Source organism: Callionymus lyra, chromosome 2 (genome assembly GCF_982586985.1).
Source record: "Callionymus lyra chromosome 2, fCalLyr1.hap1.1, whole genome shotgun sequence".
NCBI lineage: Eukaryota > Metazoa > Chordata > Actinopteri > Syngnathiformes > Callionymidae > Callionymus > Callionymus lyra.
The window spans coordinates 43,837,954-43,851,004 of record NC_141819.1 but is presented as its reverse complement, the minus strand read 5'-3'; the positions used below and the strand labels follow the sequence as shown (position 1 = coordinate 43,851,004).

The 13,051-nt window shown below is 38.5% G+C and overlaps 3 protein-coding genes across 4 annotated transcripts; 1 reads left to right on the top strand and 2 right to left on the bottom strand.

The window, feature by feature from the left end:
* Positions 1-135: 135 nt before the first annotated feature.
* fkbp2 (FKBP prolyl isomerase 2) lies at positions 136-3,001 on the bottom strand. The gene is made up of 2 exons (XM_087783123.1): positions 2,487-3,001; positions 136-360 (listed from the first exon to the last, which is right to left on the bottom strand). The coding sequence occupies exon 1, from the start codon at positions 2,934-2,936 to the stop codon at positions 2,520-2,522; it is 417 nt and encodes a 138-aa protein (XP_087639249.1). The 5' UTR covers positions 2,937-3,001; the 3' UTR covers positions 136-360; positions 2,487-2,519.
* Positions 3,002-3,517: 516 nt separating this feature from the next.
* LOC148087212 (protein NCBP2AS2-like) lies at positions 3,518-4,209 on the top strand. Of its 2 annotated transcripts, XM_087783122.1 has the most exons (3): positions 3,518-3,544; positions 3,654-3,669; positions 3,719-4,209. In XM_087783122.1, exon 3 carries the CDS (start codon positions 3,725-3,727, stop codon positions 4,028-4,030), a length of 306 nt encoding a protein of 101 aa, XP_087639248.1. In that variant the 5' UTR covers positions 3,518-3,544; positions 3,654-3,669; positions 3,719-3,724; the 3' UTR covers positions 4,031-4,209. The 2 variants fall into 2 exon arrangements, with proteins under 2 accessions (XP_087639248.1, XP_087639247.1); XM_087783121.1 differs by having other exon boundaries at positions 3,654-4,209.
* An 815-nt stretch (positions 4,210-5,024) lies between these two features.
* Positions 5,025-12,964, bottom strand: meltf (melanotransferrin). The gene is made up of 16 exons (XM_087783120.1): positions 12,912-12,964; positions 12,197-12,351; positions 11,803-11,902; positions 11,464-11,649; positions 10,701-10,854; positions 10,134-10,195; positions 9,899-10,062; positions 9,666-9,831; positions 8,461-8,606; positions 8,300-8,396; positions 8,043-8,237; positions 7,760-7,913; positions 7,625-7,692; positions 7,061-7,248; positions 6,798-6,990; positions 5,025-5,587 (listed from the first exon to the last, which is right to left on the bottom strand). Exons 1-16 carry the CDS (start codon positions 12,958-12,960, stop codon positions 5,529-5,531), a joined length of 2,136 nt encoding a protein of 711 aa, XP_087639246.1. The 5' UTR covers positions 12,961-12,964; the 3' UTR covers positions 5,025-5,528.
* Between the last annotated feature and the right edge of the window lie 87 nt (positions 12,965-13,051).

Sequence of the window (13,051 nt, the reverse complement as noted above, 5' to 3'; positions counted from 1 at the left end):
TCCATATTCATTACAAATTCTGAATATTTAGACAACATCCATTAATTGTTATAATAAATAAAGGTGTGCCCAGAATACTAGAAATGTGATTTAAAGACACTTTTCAATCTCACAAGAATGAACTCAGACCACAGGTTTTCTTTATGATGTTTTATTTTACTATAACAAATCAAATATTCAAAATTTCAATGAGTAAAATTCACCCTTCAAGAGAGTCTGAGCTTTTTTTTTTTTTTTTTTAAAGAAGAGATTACAGAATATCTTCCAATACCAAAGTAGCCATCAATTCTTCGCTTCTCTCCATGTGGTGGTCAACTTCACTCCCAGGTCTGGTCAGCAGAGGCCATGCGGCAGAATCTCCTGCAAAATTAAAACAAGTAGAATATGTTAAAAATGAAGTCACAAGGAAAAATGTTGGATTCATTTTAAGGTTTTTAAATGACCTAATAATATATTATCCAGCACTTAAGATTAACAGAAACAATATACATTTAGTTAAGAACTGTCTAGGTTTTGAAATGAAACAATCGTTACAATGATTCAAAAGCCAGAGCAGTGAAAACTGATATATTAAAATAAACTTTGCTTAAGTCTTTGATCTCTCTTTAAACAGTCACACATGTTACATTAGCTCTCGTCAGTCAACACGTTTAACAACTTTTCCAGGATATTTAACTACTGCTCATTTAAAATTAGACTTCAAAAGGTTTCCAAGTCGAACCATAACTCAAAGAATAACTGCAAACTTTTGTTTCCGAGTTACAATGATGATGATCCAAAAAAAAAAAAGTAGACTGCTCTATATGTTTTTTTTTTTGTTTTTTTTTGGACTTGACCCAAGTTAGGGGGAAGATCGAGCGTCTGATGGCTTGACAGATCGACTAGAACCATCAGCGCTCTGTATCTCTATCTAATGGTGAAGGAAGCTACAAAATCATAAGACGTCTTTGGAGATATTTTATTTTAAAGGCAAAAGCTTGATCTTCCAGGCAGACTGGAAATAGTAACACTGATTCTCCGCCAGGACCATCAACGCATTGTGTCAGGATGTCTCCCGTGCACCTCCCTAGAGGGCGGTTCCAAACAACTAACTTCTTTAGTACTAGGTTGCCAGGAGGAAACTGTCAACACTTTCACCGTTTACTGGTGATACGTCGTTTACAAGCAATTTTTTATTAACAAGTCTTTAAAATCATTGAAAACATGAAGTATTAAAGAGCGACTCAATTATTTCAATCATGCACACATGTTTCTGATTGCTAACAATTGTATTTCGTTTATTTTTAATGATGGCTAGTGAATAACTGAATTAATTAACTTAATATAAATAGCTAAACGTCTTCTTTTTAGGACTTTTCTCCAGAGCATTTATTGGCTTACAAAACCCATTAAATGGATATTTAAAAAATGTTTTTTATAAATGTTGTATAAACTACAATGCAATTAGAATTTAGGATATGTGCGTAATTACCAATCTCTTAAGATACTAATACTTGACTACACTTATCCATCATATCTTGGCCCTTCTCTCCTTTCTTCTGGATCAATTGCTCCTCCTGCTATATAATGTGGCCCCTGGAAAAATCCACTTGCCTATCCGTGATCTACACAGTATAGCAGAGTTGAAAAAAGTTTCTCTTGGAATGTCATCTGGTGCCACCAAGTGGTTTGGCACTAGAACTGTGCTGGATGAATTAAAAGACTTGTTCTTTTTGTTCCATTACTGTACTTAGTCATTATAATTCTTATGGATAAGTGTAATCAAGTATTAGTATTTTAAGAGATTGGTAATTACACACGTATCCTAAATTCTAATTGCATTGTAGTTTAGACAACATTTATAAAAACATTTTTAAATATCCATTTAATGTGTTTTGTAAGCCAATAAATTCTCTAGAGAAATTCGAAACAATTTCCCTAAGGAGACCTCCTGAGGGATCAATAAAGTTTTACCTTACCTTACCTTATAATGATCTTATTCGCCCATCAATACAATTTACTTCTAATACACATCAGATGTTTAAATTCAAATATATTCATTTGTCATTCCCATAGACGGACAAATGCATTTTTAAGTCGGGTCTTGGGCGACCAGAGGCAGATATTTAACAGGATTCTAGCGAAGATAACTTGACTTGAGAGCGTGAAGTAATAAAGTAAGGTAAGGTAAAACTTTATTGATCCCTCAGGAGGTCTCCTTCGCTTCGGGAATTATTTTTTTTCCAATAGCCAATACATACAGCAATTTTTTTAATAAAAAAATAAAAAATAAAATAAGAACAAGAGAAATAAAGAGAAAGAACACAATTACACAATCTAAGTCGTAGTATATCTTATATATACTAGTATAGTATAGTATATATATAGTCTTATATATATATACAAGTAGTGAATATCAAAAGCAAAGTAATGAGTTTTAATCGATCTGACACGATAACATTGAGTTAAAGTGAATAACGGTGTAAAGTTTGTGAAAAAGAAATTACCATCGCTCAGAAAAGTAGCCTCTTCTCCGGCCATCAGAGGTCGGACCTCCGCTCGATGCTGAGCAGCTCCACCTCGAAGATGAGCGTCGCTCCTCCGGGGATCTTCGGCGGAGCCCCTCGGTCTCCGTACCCCAGCTCGGCGGGTATGACCAGCTTCCTCTTCTCTCCCTCGCACATGCCCAGCAGACCCTGGTCCCAGCCCTTGATCACCTGGCCGCTGCCGAGCGTGAAGGTGAAGGGTCTGTCGCGGGGGATGCTGCTGTCGAACTCGGTTCCGTCCTCGAGCTTCCCGGTGTAGTGCATGTTCAGGACGTCTCCGTTGCGGGACTTCATGGCACAGTTGTCCACGCGCTTCTTGATGCCGATCTGCAGCTTCTTCCGCTCGGCTCCGCGGACCAGACACAGGCTGAGGAGCAGCGTGGCCGCCGGCAACAACAGACCCACACGCATGTTCGGGTTCGGGTTTGAGTCTGAGATTGTTGGGTTGACGATCAGTAAGATGACGAGGGGGAAGTTAACAGGAAGTGACGAAGCTAAACCGGAAAGTGCATTTTGTTTGCTGAGCCCGGAACGTAGGTAAACATTTTATAAAATTCAAAACAACACATTTAGTCCAAACTTTATTTTCTCCAAATAAAAATTATTTAAAAAAAAATGTAACAAAAAAAAATTAATAGGGAACCCAAGTCCGAGAGCAAAAGTGAAACTAAATACATATTTGATTTATACATTTTTTGCCTTAACCTTTCCCATACTTTTCTTTATACTATATGGGTATCTTTCTAAAAGAGATATGAAATGAACAGTATACGTGGAAAAACTTGGTATTATAAACAGGATACCCTCTGCTTAAAATATGATATTGTTCGTCTTCTTTACATTATGATTTGCTATGCGATCCAATTTAAAAAAAATAAGCTTGACTGTGGATTCAGTGAATTGTTGTGTGTTTTAGTATATCATACAATAAACAAAATGTGCCCGGAACCATTTAATGCTTTGTTGTTTTCGGGGAGTGCATTTCTGACGTGCCAAAACCTACACTTGGAACCCTCCAGGTTTGTTGTCTGCTTTTTCGTGTATATAGACACAACGAATTCGAACATAACGTCGATGGCCGGTTGAAAACGAAACAATACTTATACATAACTGTGTCTTTTCCCCAAGATTGGAAATCCCGGGACGTTTCTGTCAAGTTAGCAGGGTCAGCTAACCGTGACAAGGACGTCTCCTTCACTATGATCATTCGCATCCTGCTCCGGCTCCTCAACAACGCCCGTCTGGTGGAGCAGTTGGCGGAGTCTCGTCCGATCCGCAGGGCCGCCCAGCTCACCGCCTACGCCATCACCAAGGCTCAGATAGCGGGACGGGACGCGTCGGGGCGGGTGTTGAGTTCACAAACCATGCGGCAGGTTCGCAATGAATCCGGTAAGCTCCCTGAAGACATGGGAGAGTTGGGCAGAAGACTGCGGAAAGTCAAGAACACGTTCGTTCACGAAGTCAAAGAAGGTTGGAAAGACTCATCAAGAGGGATAAAGAAGTGATGAACACTGACCGAATAATATTTCTTTTTGTTAAATCAGCCTCTTCTAAGTGGACCCTTTCTCCATTTCTCAGATAATCAAACCTAGGGCAAACTGAAGATGGGGAATAATGTAAAAGTTGTGTGAGGATATATTACTGATTTTGTGGAAATAAAGATTATTTATGATGAAAAACAAGACACATGTGGCGTCTAGTTTAAATTATGCTTTATTTTCTGTTTTTTTTCTCAGTCATCTATTGCCACATATTTTAAGATATGACCATGCTTTAAATAAGTTTGTAGCTAGTTTCTGAATTTTTCCTAAAACCTAAAAACCAGGAATATAAATGACATCAATAATCAGATAATTTAAAGAGTGAATATGGTATTCACAAAAAGTTTGTTCTGTACCTGAGGTACATTTAAATTATGATGCCAATAAAAATAAGAACATTGATTTGGTGTACCCTTTACCTGCCCTAATTACTTTAATCTTTGAAAATGTTGTGTAATTGACCCACTTACACAACAAGGATTCTTATCAGCTGTTTCTCAAATGCTTTTGTCCTCTAAACTTGTTTATCAAATCATGTTGGCCTTAAAATCAGTGTCGCACAACCAGGGACAATTACACCGTAGGTTACATTCAACTAAGGCCTGGGCATGGGAGGTCTTTTTGTAACGACATTAAGAGTTATTGTTTGCTGGATTACATGTACCATGAGATGTGTCTGAAGTCATTCTGTATGCCTGGGAGAGTTTTAAATGTTTGACCAAAATATAATTCAATATTATTTTAAGTAATTATAGTGTAATTCAATTGATATATATAACTACAGCACTAATAATGAAATATATATATATATATATATATATATATATATATTTCATTATTAGTGCTGTAGTTATACTGTTATCCAACAATTATCTATAACTTTGCAGACTCTGGGGACGATTTTGATTGCATATATGTTTGTTCTTCAAGGTAAATGAAAACACAAGACCAAAGTAGGGATGCTTTAGATTCCTTTATTGAAAATAGTAATACTTGTGCAGACTCACTGGCCTGGCAACTAAATATTAGTCACTATGACGTCATTTCAAATTGAAATAAAATCTCCATTGTAGAAAGAGAAGAATAGTTTCTGGCTGCACGAGTCAGTACATATACACTGATATGGCACCTGAACTTCATATAAAAATACATCTCTGAAAATAAGAAAATAAACATTTAATCATCAGCTTCAGAACAGGAAGAGACTGTTAAATCGACTGAAGCTGTGTGACGCAAGGTGGCTGCCCCCACTAGAGCAATGTAACAGGTGGCAGCATACACACTGATATGGCTGGTCACCTTCAGTAAACATGAAAGTGGCGGCAATCCACACGTCAGATACATTCAAATCACCCAAAATGGGCTTGATGAGAAAACAAGAAATGTGAGGTGTGATTATATTGCTATGCATGAAAAGAAAAGGAAGAAGTGATGAGCTGTTTATCCCTGATGTGTGGAGTCTTTAAGACCAGACCAAACAGGCGAGCAGTGGCAAGAGCAGCATCCCCAGCGAGGAAAGCACTAAAACACAAAAAAACATTTGTAATCCGTCAAATCTATCCATCCATCCACCCCTTTTGCATTCTTATCTGAAGGCAGCATGCAAAAGCTAAAGCATAGAGGCTCAGACTCCCTCTCCCCACAAACCTTTATGCTAGCTCATCTGGGAGAACACTGAGGTGTTCTAATGCCAACTGGGCGAAATGGTCTCCACCGTGTTCTGGGACATGGGATCCTTAAAAGCTACCCATGCCACCTCAACTGGCTTTTCTCCATGTTTAGGAGCAGCAGTTCTACCATTTAGTTTCTACAGATTGACTCAGCTTTTCACTTTATATGCGGGAGAGCCCAGACATCCCATAGATACAAATAAGTTTGACCGCCTCTATATCTATGTTCTTTCAGTAACTGCTGAAATGTCGCTTCAAATTTCAACTTTTAGATTGTATTTCTTGTTTGTCCGTGTGGTTTTTAAATTCAGAGATTGTCTTCATTGACTAGGGATACATTGGAAGTAGTTTCTGGGGGCCTACATTAACAGCAATACAGCAATTGTTAAGAGCACCGATGTTTGGCAGGAAGAGTTTTGTCTCCATCAGCAGGCATTGTTCTTGTTAAGTTTCGGTCTGCCTAGTTCCAAGCTCTGTTATTGTCAGAAAAGTTGAGATCTAATAGTCCACAATCGTGCTGTAATGTGCGTTTTAAATCAGGAGCTCTAGAACTTGCTGTGTTGACAACCAAAAAAAAAAGGGGTGGAGGAAAAGATCGTCTTCCATTTGGAACTGCCCAAGAGGGTTTGGGAGGGTCATTCTGAAAAACTAGATCCAGGAATAAGACCTTCCTATTGTGATTATTGAAATATACATTGACATTTTTAGAGGGGAAGTATAAAAGCCACACTGCCCTGAAGTAACCCACGCTAGCACACAAAGATCACACATTCAATCCACAAAGGAAGGAATGTATGGTAGTACTCTAAACTAGATAAACATTTCAACAATTCAAACATTTTATAGGGCAATTTTAATTTGTCATTTTTTTATGTTTCTTAAAAATAGTTTTTTTGGGAAAGTGTTCATGTGTTCCAGACATTGAGGGCCAACCCTGCCTCAATAAAGTTCAATTCTAACTCATATTCACTTCAAACCCAGCCTTGCACTTAAGACTTGATGCAGCACTTGTACAGCCGAACGAGCCTTGGCAAACTGCTACGATAATTGTGTAAACTTACCTGCATTTGAGGAGTTACACTGCATATTGACCAGGGCCTCAAGGTAGACCTGGCCGAGCCACTCCTTGTAGGTCTTTTTGTCTCCGACTCCCACCAGACGGACGGTGGAGTCCTTGAAAATGAGGTCCGACCCCTGATAATCCTGCGAGTCAAACATCTTGAACTCCGTCCCGCTGTCACTGCCAAATAATTTCTGTGCAACAGCACAGGGATTTAAAACAGTTTATCAAGAACAGAGCAGAGACCAGGGACATGACTGGTACCTGAGCCTGGTCCAGAAGTCCATAAACGGCGTGGATGTTGGTGTCGGGTCGAACCATCACTGCGTGTGAGGGGACTCTAGCTAGATGGCAATATTGATACTGGTTGATTTCAGCTCTGGTTCCTTCTGGGCACAGAAGCTGGTAGTCTCTGGAGTTCAGGCCAGACGTCCATGGATCAACAGAGTTCCCTGGACAACAAATTCTTGTAATTTTAGAAATGGTATACAATCTGTCCACTTTGAGATTTTTTTCTACATTTTCTGTAAAATGTATGGTTAACTCTTCTTTTATGGACTGACTAAATTTACTTTTTATATAAGGGAAAATGTTTTTGCTGCCTTTTTCTCAACTTTTTGATTCTAATATTTATTTGTTTGTTTTTGTTTTTCTTTATTCTGATAATTTATGATTGTACATCATTACCTTGGATATAGACTGATTCCCTTTTAGTTTTACAGACCGTTAACACAGCAAAACCACAGAAACAAAGATGCAGTGGAATATTTGAACAATGCTATAAACAATGACAAGGAATCAAACTTAAGATCAAGTCAAGTCTTTTACCATCAGTGTAATCAGGGACAGTTGAATGTTTCACAAAAGCCACTTCTCCTTGTCCAACAGCCAAACACCTGAATAAAGTCAGTGTTTTAGAGGAGAACAGGATTCTAATAGACATTGATTTGTTTGCATAGATACCTGAAGGCCCCGCTGTATCCGTCGTAGCGGTCCACACCTTTCTTGCATTTGTTCAGACCCGCGTCATCTCCTACACAGAGACTGCAGAGTTTTCCTGGAAAGCCCTTCTGGTCAGCCCCGGGCACACAGCTCTCTCCAAAGAACTCGCTCATTGCTGAGGCATCATGTGTAAATGAAACAGAGGAAATCGTTTGCAGTTTGACTTTTGGTAATTCCCTATTTTCCATTCAGATTAATTCCAACTCAAATCATTGTCTGCATACAAGTTCTGGTCGTAACTGACCTTGAGGCATCTGACAGTTTTTCGGGGTGATCAGGCCTTTTTCAATCAGCACTGCCAAGGGAATGTTCCATCCAGCTGTACGATTAAATCCTGTGTGACAGGATTTTCGGCCCCGTAGGTCTTTCAAAGAATAAATATCACGGTTGCTTTTTTTCACCACCATGACAGCGTAGTACGTAGCTCCATCTTTGTCCCCTAGAGCAACATCAAATCAGTAAGAAACACTGGGAATTAGAGAAGGTCTCTGGTCTCTTTACCTGTGTAGCTCTCTCCTGAGGCAGGAACCAGGCCGAAGTCTTTACCTGCTGTGTAAATGTCTCCCCCGTCCAGAGTGATGGCATCCGCATCTTTGTTCTGTATCACAAAAAGATTGTCAGACACATGAGGGCATCCATCGATGCTTATGTTGACTCTAGACCTTGATCTTCTCAAGACAGTCGGCCACAGATGCGCCAGTGAGACACATAATAGTTGGAGACAGTCCTTTGTTCTGGAAAGCATTTGCCATCGCCACACACTTCCTTTGCTCGTAGGGGGTCAACACACACCAACGCAGAGGACTCTCTGTAAACAAATGGAAGATTCTAATGATTAGGTTGGAACATTGGGATTGAAAGAAAGTTTGTCTGTGGAAATCCCAAATAGTAACGCGGTTTTCGAGATGTTTGTAAATAAATGTTAGGTAGAATGTGTATTAGAAAGAGACGGGTGTATAGGAAAAGAGAAAATATGTAAGTAAGTCTATACAAGGGGTCAGCAACCTTTACTCTGAAAAAGAAATGAGTTTGCTCATCTACTCTGTAAAATCATTTGGAGCTGCAGGAATATAGGCTTAAAACATTTCTAATATTTAAAAGAAAAAGATTATTTTACTTTTTTAAAAAGCAGAATACAAAAAAGAAACAATGTAATCCAGAACCCAGACTGATCATAGATGGACTGCTGCAGCTGTGTTACTGGCAACCAAGTAAGTATATTTTATGAAGCTGTCTCGCTAAGCTCATCAATTTTGAAAGCAAAACGGCTTGCTGACCCAGTTCTAATTGGATGATATTACTATATAACCATATAGTTCTGCATATTAAAAAAAAAAACTATAATTCTGTATCTGAATCCTACTCTGAATCAGCCAACTTGTATCCTGATATGGTCAGTGAGCAACACAGCTTGTTTTGGCTAAGGGACTCTGATCCAAAGTTACTTTATAGCCTTTGTACTGAAACTATAGTTTTCCTATTGTGGCGTTCCCGGCTGAGAAGGCTACAGGTAGGTATGAAGTTTTTTTTACTCTATTTGCACTAATGCAAAGGCTGCTGCTTGTCACACACAACAACACAAATAACTCTCAATCCTTCGCCTTATCCAGGAAACTAAAACACACTTTCTTAAACTCCAACAATCAGATTCAGTAATAGACGACTTCACTGACCTGTTTAAAAAAAATGTTCATACAAAAAGTTGGACTTCTTTCAAGCTTTGTCCACTAAATGTTAAGTAATCATTTAGAATATCATGCTGTAAAAATGATGTAGGTCATTGAGAGTGTATAAACTGTGTTATAATGTGGAATCTGTTAACAACATTTATAAAGTTTTTATAAAGAATGCAAGGTAAACATTTTACCTGCTGGTTTGCAGTCCATGGCTGCCAGCACGTTGTAGTACTGAGCACCCATCCAGGATATGGGGTCGGTTGATGCAGGTGCCAGAAATGTGGTGGAAGAATTGGAAAAAAGGACTGTTCCTCCCCCGTAGAGAGTGGACGAAAATATCGGAAAGCCAGACTTTTGCTGCAAAGAGATAGTCACAGTTGAGGTATCTCATATTGGAGATATTGTGTTGAGGTTTTCATCGTACCATCCCTTCGTCAAGCATGTTGTACACTACTGTAGGTTCGATGTCATCACGGACTACAACCGCTCTGAATGGGATCCGCACCAGATGGCAGTTTCTCCACTGGTCAACTGGAGCTCTGGTTCCATCCCGACACAGCAGCTGGTAGTCTGATGGATTCAGACTTGCTGGTGACGGAGGAACATCAGCAGGTGAGCTCCACACACAGGAAACAGAATATTAAATATCAAGAAGATACCGTTGTCCCCAACTGTAGTGTGCTTGATGAAGGCCACATCTCCTGCACCCTCTGTCAAACACCTGGACAAAAAACAAAAACACTGCGCTGATGCTTCGGGCCTTTAACGTTCCATCAAGATTTTTTGTGGCTTGACTTTAGGCAGGTAGACTGGTCATTAGGACCGAAGAAGGTTAAAAGTAAACATGTGTATACATGGGTAGAAAAGTAATTGGGTTTAAATGAAGGTACGAGGAAAGCAGGTGGAGACCAATGGAGTGTGTTTTGTAACAGTAAAGGTTGGCTGTTTGACATATACAGTGTATGCAGGAAAGAATGGAAAAAAACAAGTTCTCCAGTGATGTGGGTAAATCAAATAGATATCATGGTCAAGGGTCCTGCATCTACACCCCACAATGACTAATCTGTTACGTTTGCGGTTTTAACTTAGGGAGCCACCAAACTCTGAGGAGCGGAGTTGAACAATCGTCATCAGCTTCATCATAAATGATTTTTTCATGACCTCTATTGGATAGGAAGCCAGCACTTACCAATAGATAGCAAGTGTACTGTACTAATGTCATTCACCTTAAAGCTCCATTGTAGCCAAAATATCTCTCCCTCTCACTCTTCTCGCATTTTCCCTGTCCGGTATTATCACCGACACAGAGTTGACACAGAGACGGAGGATCAGGGCTGGTGGATCCTGGGATGCAACTGGCATTGAAAAACTGTGACACACCTGCTCGCACACACACAAAACAGCAGCATTATACATTTTGACAATTTTGTATTTAGTAACAAGTACCAGTAACAACACATTTTCTCCATGTTTTTAACAAAAGCTTCTGAATGGGTAAGCAAAGCTGGAGATGCTTCAGTTTCCATGACAGTTTACACTGTTCTAGTCTACAGATCAAACAGTCGGCTGTGCCGGAAAAAATTGTTAAATCGTCTTTAGTGATGCTTTAATGCAACTGTCAAAGAACAATAGTTTAAGTCAAATCATCGTCTATACAACAAGGCAACATTATGCTAAGCTACATTCAAGTTAATAATCATGTTATATAAACTCAAAACATACAAGGACAGGGTTGTAACACAATGATAGTAATTGGTTCATTCTAAATGTATAATTGTTATGTGATGAAACACATATGATTATGCAGCATATCCTATTATTGACTTATTGACGAAAGACATGAGATATTACTACAAGTGTTGATTTATATGAAGCACTTAATACATAATGTTTTGTGGCAGTAATTAAACAATTCATGTTAGGGTGGAGATTATCAGATATTGCAGCGTCATTTCATCATGAACGGTTCTATTGAGATCTTTTTCTCACCTTGTGGGATGTCACAGCCCATCACTGACATGTATCCCTGGTCAATGAAATATCCAATTGGCATGGTCCAGCCGGCGGTTCGCCCTTTGCCTGTGTGGCAGCTCTTCTTCCCAGCCAGGTTGTTAATGTTGATGGCAGGGTTTGCCTTCTTTACCACGGCGACAGCGTAGTACGACGCCCCCGTACCTGAGAGGATGTACATTTCAAAATATATACAAAATAATGCTGTAATTACTTTATTACACATGTCCGGAATCTCACAAATCTTTTGGTTTTTATCTCTTTGGGGTCACTCACCCAGTGTTGGAAAATATTTAAATGTTTTTTTAAATCTCTCACCGTCATTCTTGGACTCAGCAGCTGCAATCTTGAAGGAATACGTTTTCCCCAGACTGTAAACTTCAGTGGCGTACACGGAGAAGGCATCCACTTCTTTATCCTACCAGGAGAAGATCATTATTCAATAGGAATATATATAAATATAAATATATTTCTATCTAATATAATAAGTCCAATAATGCCTTATGCTATCTTAAATGATAAATAAAACAAATTATTAAAAGATAAATTAAAACACTGTCAGTCTGAACAGAAATGCATTTGCTGACCATTAAGGGGTGCAGTGTTCAATGTTACCTACCTTAGAAAGGAAATATGTAATCTATCTTTGACCTTAATGCCCTTTTGAGACATTATTTGAAGAGAACATGAATAGAATCTTGGAACTTCTCACCTGGAGTTTCTGGGCGCAGCCTTCAACTGTACCCCCTTTTATGCAGCTGAGTGATGGGCGAATGGCAGCACTGGCAAAGGCCTCAGACATGGCACTGCATTTCCTGTCCTCAGCATCAGAGATGGTGCACCAACGGATGGAGCTCTGACCGCAGACTGAGAGATGAGGACATGGAAAATTAACTAAATTTTATTATCAGATTTTCTAGCCGATTGCATCCATGACACAGCTATGTTGTCATCAACAACAACATTATTATTTATGACCTATTTTTTTCCTAATCGTTAAAATACTAGAAGTTATTACAAGAAAGTTAATTTTCATTTAAAATATAAACAAATAAAGTTTGCGGATATGTTCTGTGTCCAACAATCTTTATTTTAAAATGTATTCATTTAATCTTGTATTCTTAATTTACAATATAATAAATAAACATTTTTCTTTATACTCTAGAAAGTAAAATAAAAAATCTATATATATTTTCTAGTTGTAACACATAAAACATCATAAGAAAATTAAATTAAAAGACTATTTTAATTCGAGATCTAATTTGAAAATGAAAGAATGATGATAATTTATAAAAAGAAGATACAAAATTCATCACAAAGACAATTTTTAACAACTACAATTTTATCATCTTTGCTGACTAACATATATTTGAATGAACATATTTATCATGGAATGACATATCAAAATAACTATTAAATGTATTCACCAGTCTGCAGCAAGAGCAGGAAAGTAGCTGCTGTCCTCCACATCGTCATGTCTTCTCTTTCTCTAGGTCTCGTCTTCCCTCGTTTCTTCTTTATGTGACCACGTTGGACTCCAAGGGTCAACTCTTATCAGCAGCAATGG

Coding starts and splice junctions, on each gene's coding strand:
- fkbp2 (XM_087783123.1), bottom strand. CDS start 2,936: ATGCGTGTGGGTCTGTTGTTGCCGGCGGCCACGCTGCTCCTCAGCCTG.
- LOC148087212 (XM_087783122.1), top strand. CDS start 3,725: ATGATCATTCGCATCCTGCTCCGGCTCCTCAACAACGCCCGTCTGGTG.
- meltf (XM_087783120.1), bottom strand. CDS start 12,960: ATGACGATGTGGAGGACAGCAGCTACTTTCCTGCTCTTGCTGCAGACT. Junction 11,650..11,802: donor TGCTGAGTCCAAGAATGACG/GTGAGAGATTTA, acceptor ACATCCTCTCAG/GTACGGGGGCGTCGTACTAC. Junction 8,607..9,665: donor CATGGACTGCAAACCAGCAG/GTAAAATGTTTA, acceptor ATTTGTTTACAG/AGAGTCCTCTGCGTTGGTGT.